At 44.7% G+C, this 23,670-nt stretch overlaps 1 protein-coding gene across 1 annotated transcript in view; it reads left to right on the forward strand.

The window, feature by feature from the left end:
* The window catches only part of tbck (TBC1 domain containing kinase), a 297,287-nt gene that overhangs the window by 6,990 nt on the left and 266,627 nt on the right, over positions 1 to 23,670 (forward strand). Inside the window, exon 3 of the mRNA XM_060926464.1 lies at positions 7,274 to 7,346. Coding sequence (XP_060782447.1) covers positions 7,274 to 7,346 — 73 coding nt within the window. The remainder of the gene's footprint in view (positions 1 to 7,273; positions 7,347 to 23,670) is intronic.

The raw sequence follows: 23,670 nt of genomic DNA on the forward strand, positions 1-23,670 counted from the left end.
GCAAATTGCTTCCTCCTCGGTATACAAGTGCACTTCCATGGCAGGAAAAGAACTATATTTTGCCGCCTATGTAGTCCCCTATTTCTACAAATAGGAGTCATTCAGGATTCAGCCATGTTTTTGCTCGGCATTAGCAACAGTTTTTAGCTTTCTCCTGAAATGTTTTCTTTTATTTTACGGTTGAGAGTACATCGTGCGCGTTCTGGCTGCCGCTTCTCACCGGAGCTTTTTTGTTTGTTTTTTTGTTTTATTTATTTATTTTTTCTATTTTTTTTTCTGTGTGTTTGTGTAGTTTGATGTTTGAGTGTTTTCTCCACCGGTTGGTGTAGCTCCGGACCTAGTTTTGGGCGTCGGTTCCCTCCAGGCCTTGGTTTGCTGTGGGCGATGCCTGCGCTCCCAGCTATGGACTGCATTGAGCTCGTTGCTCATTTTACTTCATGGTTGTCCAGCGCTCTGTGCTTTAACGCTTGGCGTGATGTTCCGAGCGATGTTGCTGGGTGGCGTCGCAGCGGCTGTGCAGGCGGTTTGGGACACACCAGCGCTCTGCGTGGCGGAGCTTCTCTGCTCGCTTTGTGGATCCATGGCGTAGTGTTTGAGCGATGTTGCTGACGGCGTCACGGCGGCGGTGCTGGAGATGTGGGACTTGTTTTCGTGCGCCTTTTGGTGGGACTGTGGCTGCTACACCACGGGAATTACATCCTGACCCATACTTGGTGGACTTTTTACTTTTTATTTTTTATTTATTTATTTTTTATTATATTTTTTATTTATTTATTTTCTTTTTTCTTTCTTTGTCTACTATTTATCTGCTGTCTGTATCTGTGTGTGTGTGTGTATGTTTGAACTTCCTGTAAAGCGTCTTTGAGTACCATGAAAAGCGCTATACAAAACAGATGTATTATTATTATTATTATTATTATTTCTTCCTCAGGGTAGTAAAACTCACTTTCGCTGTGAAGACTGTCGTTATCGCTATCCATGATGTAAAATTAATGCTATTCTCCTGAGAAATGCTGGCAAAAATTTATAAGATTTTTGATAATCTTTTATAAATAAATCTTATAAAAAAAGATAAATGTTGACAAAAAAATGCTACAATGTTTGTTGTTGTTGTTGTTGTGAACAAGCGAGTCGCCAGAAGTCCGTACCCATGGTCCGTAACTGGGGTCTGTATCGTAGGATACGGACCTGCTCGCCAGCCATTCAGAGCGTAGGATTTGATGGAAACCGGACCGTGAAAAAAATAGTGTTATTCACTTTAACTGTCAGTTGTTTTAAAGTTTAAAAAAAAAAAACACCCAAGAATATCCCTCAGCAGTAAATGAAAGACAGTCAGTGTGGTGATGGTAAAACATTGTACTATGTCTTGTGCAGTGTATTTATAGTGTGCTTAAGAATCACAGAAACACATCTGAACAAGCGATAGTTTATCTTTTTTTTGACACTATACAAGGCGACAGTGCTGTGAAAAATGGTTTCCTGATTTTCCTTTATTTAATTTGTGCATATTTGTCACATTAACTGGTTTCAGATCCTTATAGACGATATCTAATGTATAACTCAAGGAGAAAACAGTTTTTAAATGATCAAGTCTTTTATTATAACTGTCATCCATGTTAAAAAAAAAAAACGCTCTAAACTTAATAACTGGTTGTGCCACCTTTAGCAGCAACCTCTGTACCCAAGTCCTTCAGATAACTCTGAGCTCAGTCTTTCACATCATGGTGGAGGAATTTTGTCCCTGTCTGCTTTGCAGAATTGCTTGAGTTCAGCCTTATTGTAGGATTTTCGATTATGAACTGCACAATTAATTCCAGGGCGGCACGGTGATGTAGTGGTTAGCGCTGTCGCCTCACAGCAAGAAGGTCCTGGGTTCGAGCCCCGGGGCCGGCGAGGGCCTTTCTGTGTGGAGTTTGCATGTTCTCCCTGTGTCCGCGTGGGTTTCCTCCGGGTGCTCCGGTTTCCCCCACAGTCCAAAGACATGCAGGTTAGGTTAACTGGTGACTCTAAATTGACCGTAGGTGTGAATGTGAGTGTGAATGGTTGTCTGTGTCTATGTGTCAGCCCTGTGATGACCTGACGACTTGTCCAGGGTGTACCCCGCCTTTCGCCCGTAGTCAGCTGGGATAGGCTCCAGCTTGCCTGCGACCCTGTAGAAGGATAAAGCGGCTAGAGATAATGAGATGAGATGAGACAATTAATTCCAGCCACAGCGTCCTACACCACTTTATGCCACGTTTTTAAGGTGGAATTTCTTGTCTTGCGATGCCACATAACCCAGAATCTCAGCTCACAGACGGATGACTGGACATTTTCCTTTTCAGATTTTCATGTCATGGTTCCATCAATTATGGCAGATTGGCCGGGCTGTGAAGCAGCAAAGCATCCCCACACCACCATACTACCACCACCATGTTCAACTCTTCATCTGATGATCTTATAATGGAATGCTGTGATAGCATTGTTATGGTAGATGTAATAGAAGCCATGTCTTCCATGAAGTTCCTCTTTGGCCACGTCAGTCCACAGAACATCATCTCAAAAGGCTCATCATGAAGGTGTTTTTTGGCAAGAGCAAAACATACCTCTCTTTTAAGCTACGGTCACACTACAGTTCATGATGGGTTTATGAATACTTGGCAATAAAAAATTGCTATCATTGCCACCAGTGGTGTATTGTTACTATTAGAGCTGGGACTTGAGCTCAGCCAAACCTTAGCCAGACACCAAAAAAACAGGGCAAAAGATTTTGTAAGGGATTAGCGGCAGGGTGCCAGGTAGCTCCGTTGTGTGTAGCTGTCGATGTTGATTTTAAAAGTAACTAAGTAAATTACACAGGGAAATGAATACTTAAGTCTGAGTGAAAAATACTGTAGTGAATGTTCAGTGTGGAAAAAGAGTCTGGAGATAGAAATCTTAGTTTCTCGGTCGTTAGTCTGTGCTACTTGCTCTCGGTAGCACTGGCTTGACCACTTCACTACTGATGAATGCTACACCGGCTGGAAGGTGACTTCACTGCTGTGCTAACAGCGTCGACTCGTGGTGATGCTCACGTTGGCCTCAGACGATAAATTTTTCATCCCGCCCACGATAAATCAAAATCTGATTGGTTAATTGATCTGTCCCCGGGGCAGACCCAGGACATGCTGGATACATCTCTCGGCTGGCCTGGGAATGCCTCGGTATTCCCCGAAAGCGCTGGTGGAGGTGGCCGGGGAGAGGGAAGTCTAGGCTGCTCTGCTTAGGCTGCTACCCCTGCGACCCGGATCTGGATAAGCGGGAGAAAATGAATGGATGGATCTGTCACTTCCGACATAAACATATGCTGCCATGGCCTTCTATACCGGCAATGAAGTCCTAACCAATGAGTGAGCCGGCTCGAAACTCTTCTCAGCTTAAGCCTCGGTCACAACCGGACGTACGATTTTTTTTGGCCATGCGATTTTTGGCGTTTCCCAAATTGCTGCATTTTTTTTTTTTTTTTTGTTCATGAAGAATGTAGTTGTGGTGACCATGAAGGAGTAAGATCACCGCGCACCCAACGTACAACCTGGAAGTCGAACGTGCGTACCACGCACGAAATCTGAGGCTGCTCGGACGTACGGCTGTCACTTCATTCGTACAACCAACCCACCTTCAAACGTGCACTAATCGTACTGACCGTGCGTTCCATGCAGGCTTCGTATGAAGGTTGCAAGAACTGCGCACGATCTGTACGTTGTGCGTACCAACGGCGTTCGTTTGTCGCACTGCGGCGATTGGAGAGGGGTATATATATTTCGGCATACTTTGGTTTCTCACTGTGAAAATGGCAATCCCTCCGCAAAGACTTCGTCTCAAACTCCTGGCCTGCTGGCCACTGTCGTGGTCTTCATCCTCCTCCTCACTGCTCCTTGTCCTCTCTCTCTCCTCCGTCTCCGACACCTTTTCTATCCTCCTGTTCCCTTTTGTCTTCGGCATATTGAATTGAAGCAATGAAATGAAATATTAAATGAAATTGGGTTTTCTGTCATTCAAAGCCTACGTGTACAAATGGCCGTAGGCACCCCTGCAGGTTTATAGACCCGAGTTTTCGTGCGATTGACGCCCTCTCGCCATACGGCCAATGCACGGCCAACTTACTTGACACGCATGGATGACGTACGAAATATCTGAACGTGCGTTGGCCGCACTAATTACGTATGTGGGGCGCACGACACATATACGGAGTCCGCAAGTGCGACGTACGAAAAAAATTGACATTTTGCCCAAACCTGGCACCAGCAAATCGTACGAAAGACGCACGTCGGCCATACGGAAGACACACGAGGCAGTAAGTTTGTCTTGCAACCTGAAAAAACGTAAGCGCCCGTAGAGTTTGTTTGACATGACAAAGAACCTCTGCGGCCGGTCTACGGCTTGAAAATCAGCACGTCACGCGCGCCCTCCGTGCGTTTCTTTGCGTTTTTTGCACGTAGACCGGCCGTAGGAGCACGTACGGCTGGTTGTGACCGAGGCATTAGAGACAACAAACAAAAATAATCTCGCTGGATAACTCGATTTTAATGTTTTCAGGACAGTAACCCTTTCATTTCTAAAGCAAATTTGATAGAAAATGAGGCAGAATTAGAAGAGAATAATTTGCCACCAATCGTGCGATGCATGCCAAATGTTCTCTGAGCTTCCTTTGCGAGTTGTTTTTGATGCGTCTCCACCTCGTGAGTGGCCAAAAATGTTGCGAAAAATTTAATTGAAACTAAGTGGCGAACACTCACAGATGGGTTAGGGAATACTTTCTGAAGCTCAAGGAAACATCACCACCAAACGCCTCATTTTCATCAATGACCCATCGCAAAGCATCATAACCTTAGTTAGCAGTGGTTTTCGCCTTGCAACTCTCTCTCTCATGCATACAATTTTTTACGTTGTCACTCGCTAATGGTGGAATAACGTAATAAACGCTGACCTTATCTAAGGTGACTGAGGTTTAGCTTTCGTTCTGGGCTCTTCTGTGACTTCTTGGATGAGTCGTCGATGTTCCCCTGGAGGAGTTTTTGGTAGGCTGGCGCTTCTGGGAAGATTCACTGGGAAGTTTAATTCAGTTGGAAATGATTGCTCTCACTGTGGTTGCTGGAATCCCAGCCTCTTTTGAAATGGCTTTGTTACCCTTCCCAGACTGATATCCACATTCCAGTGGCTTTTGTTAATCTATTCTGGAATTACTTTTAATCATCACATGGAGTGCTGCTTTTCAAGACGTCTTAAACTATTTCACATACAGTTGTGGTCAGAAATTTACATACAGTGACATGAATGTCATCTTGAATATGAATGTCATGGCAATATTTGGGCTTTCAGTAATTTCTCTGAACTGTTCTTTTTCTGTGGCAGAATGATTGCACAGCATACATCTTTAATTAAAAAATCACTAGAATTTAGTGCACAAGTTTTAATTTTCTTTTGGGTTTTCTGAAATCAACACAGGGTCAAAAATATACATACAACACACCTAATATTTGGGTAAAATGTCTCTTTGCAAGATTCACCTTGACCAAACATTTTTGTTTATCATGAACAAGCTTCTGGCAGAATTCTGGTTGGATATTTCACGACTCTTCATGGTAGAATTGATGGAGTTCAATTTAATTTTTTTTTTCTTGGCATGGACTTATAAGCACGGTCTATATATTTTCAATAGGGTTGAAGTCAGGACTTGTTTTAAGCTTAATGTTAGCCTGCTTTATCCTCCACAACCAGCTCTGATGTGTGTTTGGGTTCACTGTCCTGTTGTGACTCCCAAGTCATGTTCAAGTTTCTGATGGTTTATGCTGAAGAATTCTGAGGTAGTCGTCCTCCTTCATTATTCGATCCACTTTGTGCAATGAACCAGTTCCACTGGCAGCAAAACAGCCCCAGAGCATGATGATCCTACCACCACCAGCTGGTACGGTGTCCCTCTGTACATGGTGGTCATTGTGGCCAAACAATTCAATCTTTGTCTCATCTGACCATACAGCTTTCCTCCAGAAGGCTTTTTCCTTGTCTGTGTTGTCAGTTTCAAACTTCAGTTAAGCTTGAAGGTGTCAGTTTTGGAGCAGGGGGTTATTTCTTGGATAGCAGCCTCTTAGTCCATGGTGATCTGAACTGTAGACAGTGATCCATCAGCTTCCAGTTCATGGTGGTTCCCAGGTTGTTCCTGACCATCCAAACCAATTTCCTTTCAGCTGAGGGTGACAGTTTGGGTTTTCTTGAAGCAAAGTGGCTTGGCAAAGTGACTACACCTCACAATAACTTGGATACAATTGTTTGAACTGATCTTGGAATTTGCAGTTGTTTAGAAATGGCTCCAGAAGACATTCCGGAGTTGTGTATATCTGCAGTCCTCTTTCTCAGATCTGCACTGAGCTCCTTGGACTTTCCCCATTTTACTGTGTGTTGGTCAGTCCAATGAGTGCTGTAACCAGACCCTTTTTATGAAGGCACAGAGAAGCTACCAGCTGTAGCCAATCATGATCACTAACAGGAAGTTAAGAGGCCTCGGCCGTGGCAAGATAAGAGACATTTTGGAAGTTTCAGCAGCTCTGAATTAATAATCTAAGTGAGTGTATGTAAATTTTTGACCCTGTATGTATAATTTTGACCCTGTGTTGATTTCAGAAAACCCAAAGAAAATTAACACTTGTGCACCAAATTCTAGTGTTTGGGGTTTTTTTTTAATTAAAGCTGTATGCTGTACAATCATTCTGCCACAGAAAATGAACAGTTCAAAGAAATTACTGAAAGCCCAAATATTGCCATGACATTCATATCCAAGATGACATTCATGTCATTGTATGTAAACTTCTGACCACAACTGTAGCTGGAAATGATTTCTTTAAGTCATGTTTATGTTTAACCGGACCGGCAGTAATCAGTCCTGCTTGTGCCGAGTCTAATTAAACCCAATTAAATTTGGTTGATTGATTTGTTTGTGTCAAAGGGGAATTGCTTTTTCTCCACAGGGCCAGTTGGCATTGAGAAACATTTTCTTCAATAAATGAAATGATCATTTAAAAAAAACAGCAAAAAAACCCTCTATATTATGTGATTAGCTGACAATTTTTCTTTTATTTCAAGATAAACAATTGTGACATATTTTAAAAGAGAGAGAGAGAGAGAGAGAGAAGGGAGTGAATACTTTTTCACAGCATTGTCCGTAAAGTTTCCTGTGCAGCTTTAGTCGTGTTGTGTTGTGTTATCCTTTTTGTTTTTTAAAAATGTGTTCACACACTGTTCTTCATGACTCTGTTTGCAGAAAGACTTGTTGTTGTCGCTGAGCACTACGAGCGCAGCCTGAAGGACCTTCTCAAACAAGACAAGCCCATCAGGTATAATCAAAATACAGAAGACACCTTCATCACACGTCTTCTCTCGGGTCAAGAAGTATTTATTTATTTAAAAATGATTGCCTTCCTTAATTAAACACTTAAAGATGCAGAGCTGTGATGTGTTCTTGCTTTGCCATCTACTGGCTAAATCTGTTCACAGCATTTTATTGTGGACTGAATTCTCTCTGAAATTCACTTCTTGTAATTTTCTCTCATTTGTAAAGCACTGATTCAGACGAGACGTTAATAGTGATATTACGTTACAGTTAGAGGTCTGCGCGGGACAGAATTTTCAGTCCCGCCCGCGCCTGCCATATTTTGTCCCGCTCCTGCCCGCAAATCCCGCATGATGCAGACGTTCGCGTTATTTCTCATGAAAGTTCTTGTCATTGGCTTGGGGAATTAAATAATGCTGAGCTTAGCTGAGCTCTCCACTGACCGATCCTTCACCTAGCGCACGGATCGAGGGTGCGCGTTGCCAGGCGGCATGCGCAGCTGAGGCTTTACAGAGATAGTCTGCTCTTCTGCCATGATCAGAGATCTCAAACATGGAAGAGCAGAAAGGAATCGGAAACGTACGCGAGATTAGACCACATCCGCAAATTTAGGCATCTTAAAATGTTTTTATTAATGCCAAATAAAATATCCAACACAAGTTATATATGACGGGGTGGCACGGTGGTGTAGTGGTTAGCGCTGTCGCCTCACAGCAAGAAGGTCCGGGTTCGAGCCCCGTGGCCGGTGAGGGCCTTTCTGTGCGGAGTTTGCATGTTCTCCCCGTGTCCACGTGGGTTTCCTCCGGGTGCTCCGGTTTCCCCCACAGTCCAAAGACATGCAGGTTAGGTTAACTGGTGACTCTAAATTAACCGTAGGTGTGAGCGTGAATGGTTGTCTGTGTCTATGTGTCAGCCCTGTGATGACCTGGTGACTTGTCCAGGGTGTACCCCGCCTTTCACCCGTAGTCAGCTGGGATAGGCTCCAGCTTGCCTGCGACCCTGTAGAAGGATAAAGCGGCTAGAGATAATGAGATGAGATGAGATTATATATGATAGACATAAATTAATAATTTATAAATTTTATTTTAAACACATTTTTAGTTAGCAGGACTGCAGCTTATCACCTCTCCCGCCCGCTCCCGCATTGTGCACTCCCCCTCCCGCCCGCGCCCGCAATGAGCTTTCAAAATTTGTCCCGTGCCGCACTGCTTTGCGTCAGGTCCCGCGGGACTCCCGCGGGAGTGCAGGGCTCTAGTTACAATCCATTAGATGTTCTTATCCAGAGCGACGTACAACATACCCAGAGCAGCCTGGGGAGCAGTTGGGGGTTAGGTGCCTTGTTTAAGGACACTTCAGCCATTCCTGCTGGTCCAGGGAACCAAACCGGCGACCTTTTGGTCCCCAAAGCGGCTTCTTTTTATGCGTACTTTCATAGATTAATGCCCAGCACTGTTTTTTGAAATGTTCCCCGACTCACTATTCCCTACACTGGAAACTCGGCAGCACTACGTAGAACACAGAACAGCAACAGACAGGTTCTGTCACTTAAAGCATAACCCCTTTCAGATTTTTCAAGTGTAGGTCATAAAAAGAATTTTCCCCGACACCTAATTATTTATTTATTTTTTTAGTGGATCGAAAGCTACTGAATTCGAATCACAGACTTTGAATTTTATTCATTTTTTTTTTAAATAGAACAATTAATGAATTTAGAACCACATGGCCCTAAATTCTCCACTATTATTTCTTGCTTCACCGTGATGCAATGCAAGATACTACGTCATGCATCACGTGGTGGGCTTTCCCCGTTCACGCAAGGCATTGTGGGATACAAATTTGAAACGGGAAAGGAAAATGAAGGATGCGAATGAAACACGAAGGCCGACTACAGTAACGGAAAGTGAGAAGGAAAGATGTTGTGTTATATACGAAGGAAAGGAAACGCAGGACCAAACTAATAAATATTGGCTGTCAGCGAGCACCTCGGTGTGATCAGCTGTTCATTTAGCGACAGAATGATGTAGCTGTCAGTGCACGCTCAAAGCATACATGTCAACCTTTGGTCAATCAAACCTGTATAACCAACCTCCAAAATCCGTATTTCCCTTATAAAATCCGTATAAGATGCAAATTAAAATAATTTACCTGAATGATAATTAACAATGATATATCCCAGTTACTTTTTATTCAATATTAATAACAATAAACCTTCAGAATGAATACAAAGCTCCAATGTTTGACAAAAACACAGTGTTATCAGCGTAGTTACGAAGGAAATACTTCGTTGTTTGGAGACAGGTTTCACCGAGCGGCTATTATGCGCGAGACTTCATATTAGCCACAAAGTCAGGAAAATCTGTTCGTAAAATTACGTTATAATGACCAAATACAATGAAAAGTATTTTTCCAGTCTCACCTGTGAAAGGTAATCCCATGTGAGCTCGTTTGGACGGTAAACCTGGTGGTACAGTTAAACGCAGCACATGAATGAGGCATCTTTATTCTCGGCTACTGTCTAGATGCTATACCAGAGACGGTTGAAGAATCTCCACTTTGCCACATCCAATATGGCGGCAAGGATGACGTATGATTCTACGCAGAAGGCGGCGTCTATGTTTATATGCCTATGACTTCACGGTTGGCGGGATTCTCGCAATGCGGTGTGCGCATGATCAAAAGTGGAACGAAGTCTCGCTACCACAAGATAACGCGTGATTTCATAAGACTCTTTACTGGCTGTCTGTGGTGTACAGTATGTTTGTAAATGTTATGCGCTCTTTTATCATCGTGGGAATTGATTATAGCTCTAAATAAATATTGAAGTTTTTTTAAAGAATCCGTATAACTTTATTTATACGCCCGTGTACTACGTTTATTGAATCAAATCCGTATAAAATACGGACATTCCGTATAGGTTGACATGTATGTCAAAGGTAAACCTGTACTGTAGATGACAGTATTGCAACACTGTGGATGCCAGCTGCCGTAAAACCCAAAAGAAGAAGACGACGATGCCGAAAGGTAAACCTGCGCATGCGCACACGGACTTCCTCTGTCTGCTTGACCAACACCCATGCCACAGTGAAAGAAAGTCACACTTAGTTTGAGATCACAATTTTTCCCATTCTGATATTTGAAGAAGTGAACATTAACTGAAGCTCTTGATTTGTATCTGCGTGATTTTATGAATTGTGCTGCTGCCAAAACAGCAGGCGGACGTATGGGTGTTCCTGATAAAGTGGCCGATGAGTGTATTTTTCCGAATAGTGCAAGACAAAATCATCACCGTATATTGTCAGATTCCAGTAATCTCCCCTATAGACCCCTTTCACATGACGTCATCGTGCCGCGAGATTTTGTTAGGCGCCATATTGGAAGACCAAGTACATGCACTCACAATATAAAACAAAGTATGAGCGAGAGTAAAGTGACACGATGGATGATAATTCGGGTTATGTGAGTACATTACCAGCTGCAGAAAGGGCACGGTATGTGGAGAAACTGGCTGTGATTGATGGGTTTGACCCATATGATAAGACTCGCGGCAAGGGAGAATGGAAACATAAGGAGGACCTGACACCAATTCTGCCATCTGTTTTCTACCCAGGCATTGTAAACTATTTGTTGTTTACACCCAGTGCCTACACTCAGTGTTCGAACTATGCCGATATTTTCGGGGGGTCCCTTTTTTCCCTTGGGGGTGTGTGCGCTTGCGCTTGTCTCGGAGCATGGATCTCCAAACACATGAGAAGCCTATCTTACGCACATATCACGCGGACTCCACACCTCCACACACGCATCGCGTCTGAAGTCATAACTCATCAGGGGAAATCGTGTCCGCATTGGCATGTTCAAAAACCAACCTCGCGTCAACAATGATACCACACGCAAGGAAAAAAAAACAGTCAGGCTACTCAACAACCAACCTGGCAGCAGCGAGCAAGCCCCAAACCATCCTAAATTATTATTATTATTAAATTGTAGAAGTCTGGGAGGCTTGCTCCTGATACAGTTATCAATTTGGGGCCAATTTAGCATGTTTTAAATCTGAATTTCTTGCGTTTGCTTACCTCAAAGTGTCCGCAGATCATGCACAGACTTATCCATTATATCCACAGTTTTTTGCCAAGTCTCACACAGGTTTCTTTCAAGTCTACTGTTGGGCCAATAAATCATAAATAAAACAGCTCAGATTTGTTTGTTTAAGTCGTTTGCCACTCCACTTTATTCTCGTGGGTTCACATACCGCTGCTGTTATTTCCCCCTAATCACGAGTTTGTTGGTCTTCCAATATGGCGTAGGGTCTGTTTACTTCTGGTTTCGGGTGACGTCAGTGAAAGGGGTCTATACAATTATGAAAATGACAACGTTTCATACGACAATTTTTATTTTAGATAATATAAAGGTTAATACAAACAATGTGCAAGTATTATCATATGAAATGATGGATGATCTGGATAGTCTTGAACGTTCTGAAAAACAACAAATAAACAAACAACATACAGCACGTATGGCTAACCCTTATAAAGCCCAAGATAAGAGCTGAAAAGTAAAGATAGTGAAATGACCCTGAAATTAGCCCAGGGTTCATTGGGTTAAACCTGAAATGGTAGGATGATTTGATTGTTTTGGAGGATTAAATCGTTTATGATTTTTTAAATTTATTTAATAAAATGGTATATTGTAGGGAAAAACAGCTACACACGCCTACTGTTCACACAGCCAGCTGAGCAGACTTTGTGCCTGCAGCTGTGATAATGAATCCTCTTTCAGTCTTTTCCTTTTGCCATCGTGATCCAAAATCGAGGTCAAGTGGACCTAATCAGCTTTTTTTATACACACCATACCCTGTTCTGGAGATACCTGCGTGTACGTTTCTGCTTTTTTATCCCCCACCCAAACAAAGTTTGGCGAGGGATATAGAAACGGGTTCTATCCGTCTGTCCGGTCACATTTTCGTTTCCATATCTTTAAAACTACTGAAGATATCTTCATGAAACTTGGTATACCTTTCAAGCAACATGTGAACTGGTGCCTTTTGCTATTTTGGATTTTTGAAAAAAAGTATTTTTTTAAATTTTTACATAAAAAATAGATTTTGACTTTGTATCTAAGAGCAACGTTTGTTTCCGGAGCATATATCCAAAACTATTCATGATACGGATTTGAAACTTGGTATACATGTTAACAAGGTGATGTAGATGTGCCTTTTCATACTAAGAAATTTGAGAAATTTAAATTTTTCTTGTTTCCATGGAAACAATTTCAGACTTAGTCTCTCAGGTTAGTCTTAAGGGTAGGTTTTGTTTCCGGAGCAGAACTTGAAAACTCTGAGTGGTATGGTCTTGAAAGTTGGTATACGAGTTGATTAAGTAATGTATATGTGCCTTTTGATACTAAGAAATGTGAGATTTTTATCTCACCTTGACCAAAGATCCGGTGGACTTACAGTGGGGCAAAAAAGTATTTAGTCAGTCACCAATTGTGCAAGTTCTCCCACTTAAAAAGACGAGAGAGGCCTGTAATTTTCATCATAGGTACACTTCAACTATGAGAGACAGAATGAGAAAAAAAAATCCAGAAAATCACATTGTCTGATTTTTAAAGAATTTATTTGCAAATTATGGTGGAAAATAAGTATTTGGTCAATAACAAAAGTTCATCTCAATACTTTATTTACCCTTTGTTGGCAATGACAGAGGTCAAACGTTTTCTGTAAGTCTTCACAAGGTTTTCACACACTGTTGCTGGTATTTTAGCCCATTCCTCCATGCAGATCTCCTCTAGAGCAGTGATGTTTTGGGGCTGTTGCTGGGCAACACGGACTTTCAACTCCCTCCAAAGATTTTCTATGGGGTTGAGATCTGGAGACTGGCTAGGCCACTCCAGGACCTTGAAATGCTTCTTACGAAGCCACTCCTTCATTGCCCGGGCGGTGTGTTTGGGATCATTGTCATGCTGAAAGACCCAGCCACGTTTCATCTTCAGTGCCCTTGCTGATGGAAGGAGGTTTTCACTCAAAATCTTATGATACATGGCCCCATTCATTCTTTCCTTTACACGGATCAGTAGTCCTCGTCCCTTTGCAGAAAAACAGCCCCAAAGCATGATGTTTCCACCCCCATGCTTCACAGTAGGTATGGTGTTCTTTGGATGCAACTCAGCATTCTTTCTCCTCCAAACACGACAAGTTGAGTTTTTACCAAAAAGTTCTATTTTGGTTTCATCTGACCATATGACATTCTCCCAATCCTCTTCTGGATCATCCAAATGCTCTCTAGCAAACTTCAGACGGGCCTGGACATGTACTGGCTTAAGCAGGGGGACACGTCTGGCACTGCAGGATTTGAGTCCCTGGCGGCGTAGTGTGTTACTGATGGTAGCCTTTGTTACTTTGGTCCCAGCTCTCTGCAGGTCATTCACTAGGTCCCCCCGTGTGGTTCTGGGATTTTTGCTCACCGTTCTTGTGATCATTTTGACCCCACGAGGTGAGATCTTGCGTGGAGCCCCAGATCGAGGGAGATTATCAGTGGTCTTGTATGTCTTCCATTTTCTAATAATTGCTCCCACAGTTGATTTCTTCACACCAAGCTGCTTACCTATTGCAGATTCAGTCTTCCCAGCCTGGTGCAGGTCTACAATTTTGTTTCTGGTGTCCTTTGACAGCTCTTTGGTCTTGGCCATAGTGGAGTTTGGAGTGTGACTGTTTGAGGTTGTGGACAGGTGTCTTTTATACTGATAACGAGTTCAAACAGGTGCCATTAATACAGGTAACGAGTGGAGGACAGGTCTGTGAGAGCCAGAAATCTTGCTTGTTTGTAGGTGACCAAATACTTATTTTACCAAGGAATTTACCAATTAATTCATTAAAAATCCTACAATGTGATTTCCTGGATTCTTTCCCCTCATTCTGTCTCTCATAGTTGAAGTGTACCTATGATGAAAATTACAGGCCTCTCTCATCTTTTTAAGTGGGAGAACTTGCACAATTGGTGGCTGACTAAATACTTTTTTGCCCCACTGTATGCCATGGGCTGCTGAGGTTAGTGTAAAGAGGTCGGGTTGGTTTCCTGCAGCAGAACTTGAAAAATGTGACAAATAATATCTTGAAACTTGGTATATAGTTGGTATATAGGGCGGGGGATATAGATATGACTGTCTTCTTGTTAAAATTAAATTTTTTAAAAATAATTTTCGTAATAATAACTCGTATATATTAGTTTTTAATTATTTAATTTGTCACGTGTATATATTGTAGGTCAGGTGGAATTTTTCAACCTAGGTTAGAATTTTTAACCCAGTTCATAATTTGCTACTGGTATTAGACTTACTATACCTTGGGCTAGGTTTAGGGTTAGGATTTGGGAAGACTTTCCCTGTGTCCAAAATCACTCACTCGTTCATTCCTCCCTACTCACTATATAGGGGATTACTATATAGAGGACTATATAGTGAGCTCATTGGTAAAATAAAAAAAAAAAAACTTTTGGACACTATTCCGTCACACCGTTATTTATGTCATTGCTGTCGCACAATTTCTTGGTTTCACATGACGTCACATCCACCTCATTAGTTATTCAAAACTTTAGCTGGTGGTCTACCAAAGCTCCGTTGACAAAGCGTTTGTATGGGGAAGGTGCATTGCTCGCATGAAAAATGCCTTACGCTTGCGTTGTTTTAGGTTGTTCAAATTGATCAAACCATGAAACTGACAAAAGTTTCTTCAGGGTTCCTCGTGAACTAATAAAGGGTGAACGAACACAGGATTTCACAAAAAGACGTCGAGAAAGGTGGCTTTTGAACCTCTCGCTGAAATCGAAGAGAGCCGAGTCGAAGCATGCTCGAGTTTGCAGTGATCACTTGGTGAAAGGTTTGTATTTCCCTCTCAGCTATGTCCTTAGTGTTTTCCAAGTACTTTTCTTGCCATGTGTCGTTATTTTATGGTACTTTTTTTTTTTAGTCACGAAGCACTAAAGTCCCCAGCTGTTTCTTTGTTTCCTCCTCACAAAGTCCATATGCATGAAGGTCGTGACAAAATTCTTCCCCAGCCGTACAGTTGCAATGCGCCGTGATCACGTCTCCGTCTTGTTTAACTAAGATCCAGGTCTTTAAAGGGGTTTCTGATGATCTTTGTGAATGATTTACCTGAGAGATAAGAGCCAACACAAGTGAGAATCAAGTGAACTGTTGTTTGTTTACACTTCAACTTGCAGTGCTTCATTGTAGAGACGTGAACAAAAAGCTTAAAAAAAACCCACATACTTACACGGGCAAAAACAATACAGGATTCATTCGGCAGTGACTTGATCCCGAGGTCCTTTACCCAGCCACATACAAAAAAGTTGTAAGCCTCCATACTCTTCCACACTTTCATCTGTTTTGTGGTGTAGAAGGACGTCTGCAACACCAGATAGTTTGAGATGGCGGGGAACTCTACTGAAGGGTAGTTTTCGAGATCGTATGACAAATCCTTCTTTCCCAGACTGTAGGGGTCGATTCCATTGCACATAGCAATCTAATGAATATATCTAAAGCCAGCAGTGGCTTCTAGATTACGAGCGTACTCTGATAAGTTATCGCTAGTTGTTTGCACTACGGCAGCCATTTAGACCACCAGCTATTTTTACCGCTTAACCGCGAAACCCAGCATGCCAGATCAGTCGGCTGGTGGGTTTTCAAAATAAAATCCCTGCATGTATTTTTGTGATAAATCCATATTATACTGAGTGTATTTCCCACATTAATAAATACAAAGTCCTTTGTGTCTGCTGCATCTTTCAGTGCTTTTAAATCAAGGCTGAATACTTTCTTCTTTGCCGCTGACTTTTATTAAATCAAATTTGAGGCTTTTGATTAATTCCTCACTCTGCACTCAAACTCTTATTCTTGTACTATATTTTATCTCTTCTATTTTAGCTCATTTTCTGTTCTCTTACTATTTTTAATTGTGCTTGAATGTCTGTTTATAATGTGTTTCTTCTTCCGTCCATTCACCCCAACACACTTTTTTTTTTTCAGCGCGACTGCAATGCATGATGGGATATATTGCTTGGTTAGTGACCATCAGTTGTGCACTACTTTTCACGGTGCATTGTGGGATACTTTGAGTGCACTATATAGGGTGTATTAATTCTCACTGTACATTCGGACAGCACTACAAAATGTCAGACTCACTACATAGTCTACTATTTAGTGAGTTAGTGAGTGATTTTGGACACAGGGTTTGTATTTTACACTACTTGATGACGTAGTAAGACTGGACTCATTAATAAATTCAAAATACTCGTATATGTTCCAGTGGTTACTGTGTTGGGTTAAGAATCAGAAGGTTCTGAGTTCAAATCCTGGTTAAGTATGAAAAAAGATATATAAAAATGCTAATTAGGTAGATAGGAATAGGTAGACAGACGAGGAAATACAACCCCGATTCCAAAAAAGTTGGGACAAAGTACAAATTGTAAATAAAAACGGAATGCAATGATGAGGAAGTTTCAAAATTCCATATTTTATTCAGAATAGAACATAGATGACATATCAAATGTTTAAACTGAGAAAATGCATCATTTAAAGAGAAAAATTAGGTGATTTTAAATTTCATGACAACAACACATCTCAAAAAAGTTGGGACAAGGCCATGCTTATCACTGTGAGACATCCCCTTTTTCTCTTTACAACAGTCTGTAAACGTCTGGGGACTGAGGAGACAAGTTGCTCAAGTTTAGGGATAGGAATGTTAACCCATTCTTGTCTAATGTAGGATTCTAGTTGCTCAACTGTCTTAGGTCTTTTTTGTCGTATCTTCCGTTTTATGATGCACCAAATGTTTTCTATGGGTGAAAGATCTGGACTGCAGGCTGGCCAGTTAAGTACCCGGACCCTTCTTCTACGCAGCCATGATGCTGTAATTGATGCAGTATGTGGTTTGGCATTGTCATGTTGGAAAATGCAAGGTCTTCCCTGAAAGAGACGTCATCTGGATGGGAGCATATGTTGCTCTAGAACCTGGATATACCTTTCAGCATTGACGGTGTCTTTCCAGATGTGTAAGCTGCCCATGCCACACGCAATAATGCAACCCCATACCATCAGAGATGCAGGCTTCTGAACTGAGCGCTGAGCAGTATTTGGCATGAAATTTCAAAATGTCTCACTTTCAACATTTGATGTGTTGTTGTAGCAGTTCGTATGGGTGGGTGGAGCACAGAAGGACGGCAGGCCAGAACTGAGTTCACAAAACTCTTTTATTTTCACTTTTCAGTGCAAATGTTACTCTCTCAGCCACACACGCACGCACACACTCAAGTCGTCTGGTTGGGGAGAGAGCCCCTCTGCTCTCGCGCTCTCTCTCCTTAAATAGGGCGCGGTCACTGGGAAGACACACACAAACAGGTTAATTTATGTCAGGTGTAGTGATTCTGCCACTTACCTTCCCTGACTCCGCCCTCCTGTCACAGACTGGCGCTTGACCACGCCCCCGCTGCCACATACCCCCACCGCCCGACTCAGGCTGGGCGGCCCTGCAGCCGACTCCCCCCCCCCCCCCCCCCCCCTTTGATGGGAGAGGAAGTCCACCATGACCATCTGCGCCCCCGGCCTGTGGACCACATTGAAATTAAAGGGTTGGAGTGCCAGATACCAACGGGTGATCCGTGCGTTGGCATCCTTCATGCGGTGGAGCCACTGGAGGGGCGCGTGGTCCAAACAGAGGGTGAAAGGGCACCCCAGTAGGTAGTAACGGAGGGCAAGGACCGCCCACTTGATGGCCAGACACTCTTTTTTTCTATTGTGCTGTAGCACCCCTCACGCACCGACAGCTTCCTGCTGATGTACAGGACGGGGCGGTCCTCCCCCTCCACCTCCTGGGACAAAACCGCCCCCAGCCCTCTGTCCGACGCATCGGTCTGCAACATAAAGGGGAGAGAAAAGTCAGGGGAGTGTAAAAGTGGCCCCCCACACAGTGCAGCCTTTACCTCCAAGAAAGCCCGCTGGCATTGCTCCGTCCACTGGACCGGATCTGGTGCCCCCTTTTTAGTGAGATCAGTCAGCGGGCTGGTGACATCTGAATAATTAGGTATAAACCTACAATAATAGACAGCCAGCCCCAGGAACTGTCTCACCCCCTTTTTGGTCTTGGGCCTCGGGCAGGCCGCATTTGCTGCGGTCTTATTAATTTGGGGACGCACCTGCCCGTTGCCCAAGTGGAAGCCCAGATACCGTACTTCCACCCGCCCGATCGCACACTTCTTCGGGTTGGCTGTGAGACCCGCTCGCCTCAGTGACCTAAGGACGGCCCTTAGGTGTTCAAGGTGCCTCGCCCAGTCATTACTATATATGTTTTTTTTTATTTTTTTATTTGCTAACAAATACAAAGTAACAAGGACAGAATGAAACAAATTAATACATACACATGACATACAACAGAAACACTAACGTAACATTAACAACAGTTTCAAAGGCTGGACAGTACTACTAATATGTTGACAGAGAGATGTAACAGGACACATGGAGACAAATTCGACAGAGATAAACAAGAGCTATATTGCTGTATAGGGGAGGCTGGGTGGGGTTGGTTAGGGGTAATGAATGTGCATGTGAGATGGAGGAGGGTAGGTGGGGGGGGATTTGGAGGGGTTTTGGGTCTTGAGTTATGGGTGGAGGGACAGTGTGTGTATGTTGGGGGGGAGCAGAGTTTGTGATAGTGAGCACGTGTGTGTGTGTGTGAGAGTGTATATAAGCAGTGCTGGTCTAGTGTCGGGCCAGGGAGAAAGAAGCTGGATCATAATGAAGGAGGGTGGTGGGGGGGGGGAGGGAGTATTATTCATCTCATCTCATCATCTCTAGCCGCTTTATCCTTCTACAGGGTCGCAGACAAGCTGGAGCCTATCCCAGCTGACTATGGGCGAAAGGCGGGGTACACCCTGGACAAGTCACCAGGTCATCACAGGGCTGACACATAGACACAGACAACCATTCACACTCACATTCACACCTACGGTCAATTTTAGAGTCACCAGTCAACCTAACCTGCATGTCTTTGGACTGTGGGGGAAACCGGAGCACCCGGAGGAAACCCACGCGAACACTGGGAGAACATGCAAACTCCACACAGAAAGGCCCTCGCCGGCCCCGGGGCTCGAACCCAGGACCTTCTTGCTGTGAGGCGACAGCGCTAACCACTACACCACCGTGCCGCCCCAGGAGTATTAGTTTATTTGCTAATCATTTGTGTTAGTAAATTTTTTTATAGATAGTGATTCTAAAAATAATAGTTATTTAATAGTTAATTACGATAACTACCTGAGCACCTGTTCATAGCTATGGTGCCAGCCGCCCCTGCCCAAGCTAAGTCACGATGGGACGACAGAGGGGAGGGGGAGGTACTGCATGAGGCAGGGCTCCGGGCCCCCACACACCGACACCAGCCCCCATAACCTCCGCACAACACGCCCTACTTATCCTATATATGACTGTATATGACAAGAATGTGTGCCTTCTCTAAAGTGTACTGCATTAAAAGAAGAGGGTGTGCAGGGTGAAAACCTGCCCAGATCTCCACCTACACGCCCCCCGCACCCTATATAATCAAAGATATAAGCCTCCTCTAAAATGTATTTGCATTAAAAGAAGCGAGGAGTGCAGCGAAGCACCTGCAGAGGTTTTCCACATGCACTCCTCCCCTGCCCTAGTCTATCATGTTGTTCTTGTTGAAGGTGGGCCAATGGTGTGTGCTTCCTAATGTGTAGAGCATTTAAAAGAGGATAAGGTGCGCTGTGCAATACCAAGAATAGGCAGGTATCAGAGTGCATGCGTGGGGTGGGCGGGGCGCTGAGAGGACCTCGGGACCCTGACCCGAAGGGGAACCCTGACCCATCAACCCTCCCAATGGCACCAACCAACGCCAGTCCCACCTGACAGCCAGACAGGGTAGGGCTGTCCACGCCATCCAAGATGCCCAGGTATAACAGGAGTAGATGAAGTGGGGGAGGGAAGACGGTAGCAGAGGGAGGGAGGGAGTGGTGGGAAGAGGAGGGAGTGGTGGGAAAATTTAATAAATGAAGTACATAAACAAACAGAGATAAGAGATTCCAGCTTCCATCCTCCCTTTCCTAATATGTATGGCTAAGTATTAACGATTATGGAGGAATATTTGGGTGTGGCGTTGGGACTGGATCTCAGGCACAGAGGGCCAAGTCAAGTCTGTAAAAAGGTGAGGTAAGATGACCAAGGGGAGTGTGTATTCTGAGTGTGGAGTAAGTTGGGAGAGGTATGATTGTCCAATAATATATAATCTGCTAGCAGGTTTTTCCAATGGGTAATGTGGATTGAGTTCTTTGAATTCCAGTTCATGAGGATTGTTTTCTTGGCGACAGTTAGTGCTACTAGAAGAAATTTATTGTCTGTGGTGTTAAGGTTGGTTGAAGATGTATCTCCTAGTATGCAGAGGGAAGGGGTTGCTGGGATGTGATGGCCAAGGATAGAGGTGAGTGAATCTGTGACTTTTATCCAGAACCTATGGATCGGGGTGCAATGCCAGACAGCGTGGATGTATGTGTCCGGGGTGTTTAGCATGCAGTGGGAACACATGTCGGAGCCAAAACCCATTCTTGCCAGTTTCTGTGCAGTGTAGTGAAATCTATGGAGTACCTTGTACTGTATTAGTTGAAGATTGGCATTTTTAGTCATTAGATAGATGTTTTTGCAGATTTGGGTCCAGAAGCCGGCATCAGGAGTAATGGACAGGTCTGATTCCCAATTGTGGTATGGAAGGCTTTCTATCGAAAAGGCATTACTATATATGATGATGTCATCGAGATAGGCGGCCGCATAGGTGGCGTGGGGGCGGAGGACCCTGTCCATCAGCCACTGAAATGTAGCGGGCGCCCCAAACAGCCCAAACAGAAGTGTGACGAATTGGTGTAAACCAAATGGTGTGGAAAAGACCGTTTTTCTCGGGATAGTGGAGTCAAGGGGATCTGCCAATATCCCTTCGTCAAATCCAGTGTCGAATAAAAGCGAGCCGTGCCGAGTCGATCGAGCAACTCAATACGAGGCATTGGGTACGCGTCAAATTTAGACACCGCGTTGACTTTCCTATAGTCCACACAGAACCGGACCGACCCGTCGGCCTTGGGTACCAAGACCACCGGGCTGCTCCAGTCACTGTGGGACTCCTCGACGATGCCCATTTCGAGCATGGTCTGAAGTTCTTCCCGAACCACCTTTTTTTTGTGTTCGGGTAGCCTGTAAGGGCGGCTACGCACTACCACCCCCGGGGGCGTCTCTATGTGGTGCTCTATGAGGTTAGTGCGACCGGGCAGGGGTGAGAACACATCCGAAAACTCGGTCTGCAACTGGGCGACCTCCGTGAGTTGGGTCGGGGAGAGGTGGTCTCCACAGGGGACCGGAGAGGTACGGGATGCCAGTGCCCCTTTTTGAACCTCCGGCCCCAGCTCCGCCTTCTCCGGAACCACCGACACCAATGCCACGGGGACCTCCTCGTTCCAGAGTTTCAGCAGATTGAGGTGGTAAATTTGTAGTGCCCCACCCCTGTCCGTTCGCCTCACCTCGTAGTCGACGTCCCCGACTCGCCGTGTGACCTCGAAGGGACCTTGCCACTTGGCGACCAATTTGGAGCTCGAAGTGGGCAACAGTACGAGTACTTTATCTCCCTGGGTGAACTCCCTAAGGCACGTACCCTTGTTGTACAGGTGGGCTTGCTGTTCCTGGGCCTGCCGCAAATTCTCCTGCGTTAGGTGGGTGAGCGTGTGGAGTTTTGCGCGCAGGTCCATAACGTATTGAATTTCGTTCTTGCTTTGTGAAGGTCCCTCCTCCCAATTTTCCCGCAGCACGTCTAGGATGCCGCGCGGCTTACGCCCATATAATAATTCAAACGGGGAGAACCCCGTGGAGGCTTGGGGAACCTCTCGCACTGAGAACAACAAGGGCTCGAGCCACTTATCCCAATTATGTGCGTCCTCACTTACGAATTTTTTAATGATATTTTTGAGGGTGCGATTGAACCGTTCCACTAAACCGTCCATTTGTGGGTGATACACACTGGTGCGGATCGGCTTAATCCCCAATAACCCATACAGTTCGCGCAGTGTCCGTGACATAAATGTAGTGCCTTGATCAGTCAGAATCTCTTTCGGGATTCCGACTCGGGAGATAACGCGGAAGAGTGCCCCTGCAATACTGCGTGCTGAGATATTGCGCAGAGGCACTGCTTCTGGGTATCGCGTTGCATAGTCCACCAGAACTAATATAAAGTGGTACCCTCATGCTGACCGATCTAATGACCCAACGAGATCCATCCCAATTCTCTCAAATGGGGTCTCGATCAACGGCAGAGGGCGGAAAGGCGCTTTTGGAATGGCCGCTGGATTTACTAACTGGCATTCGCGGCATGCCGTACACCACCTACGGACATCGCCATGAATCCCCGGCCAATAGAATCGGGCCATTATTCGGGCTAGTGTCTTATCCTGCCCTAAGTGTCCAGCCATGGGATTAAAGTGAGCCGCCTGGAATACCAATTCCCGGCAGCTCTTCGGAATCAAAAGCTGCGTGACTTGCTCTTTAGTTTGAGTGTCCTGTGTCACTCGGTATAACCTATCCTTCATAATCGCGAAGTAGGGGAAGGACGGGGTGGCGTTCGGCTGGAGCGTTTGACCATCGATTACTCTCACTTGGTCAAACGCATGTCGCAGAGTCTCGTCTCGCGATTGTTCTAATGGGAAATCCGCGAGGGATTCTCCAGTAGAGAGAGGAGGGGTCGGCGGCTCCTCACTCTGACGCGGAGATGACGTAGACGGCTCTGTGACAGCTGATCCCACCAAAGCGACACCGGGACCTCCCCCTGTCAAATGGCAGGACCCACTCTTTACTAAGCGTGTCATTAAACCCCGAAATCCCGGCCAATCAGTCCCCAAAATTAAAGAGTGGGTAAGGCGAGGATTAACCACCGCCTTCACTATAAATTTTTCCCCTCTGAAAAAAATGTGGACCGACACCAAAGGGTAGCTGTGAACATCCCCGTGCACACACAACACCTTCACCCCCTGTGCTCCCCCCAATGCCTCATTTTGCACCAGGCTTTGGTGAATTGAGGTCTGGTTACAACCAGAATCCACCAACGCCTGATATGTATCCCCTTGGATACTCACCGGTATGCGATACGCTCTGGCCCGATCGAGGGCGGCCTCTGGCACGTCGGGGATCCGAACCACCGCGCCCACTTCCATCGCCGTGCACTGCTGTTGAAGGTGGCCCGGCTCCCTGCAGCTCCAGCAGACCGGCCCGGGCTTTCCCTCTGCACCGGTGATCTG

The sequence above is a fragment of the Neoarius graeffei genome, chromosome 7 (genome assembly GCF_027579695.1).
Source record: "Neoarius graeffei isolate fNeoGra1 chromosome 7, fNeoGra1.pri, whole genome shotgun sequence".
Taxonomy (NCBI): Eukaryota; Metazoa; Chordata; class Actinopteri; order Siluriformes; family Ariidae; genus Neoarius; species Neoarius graeffei.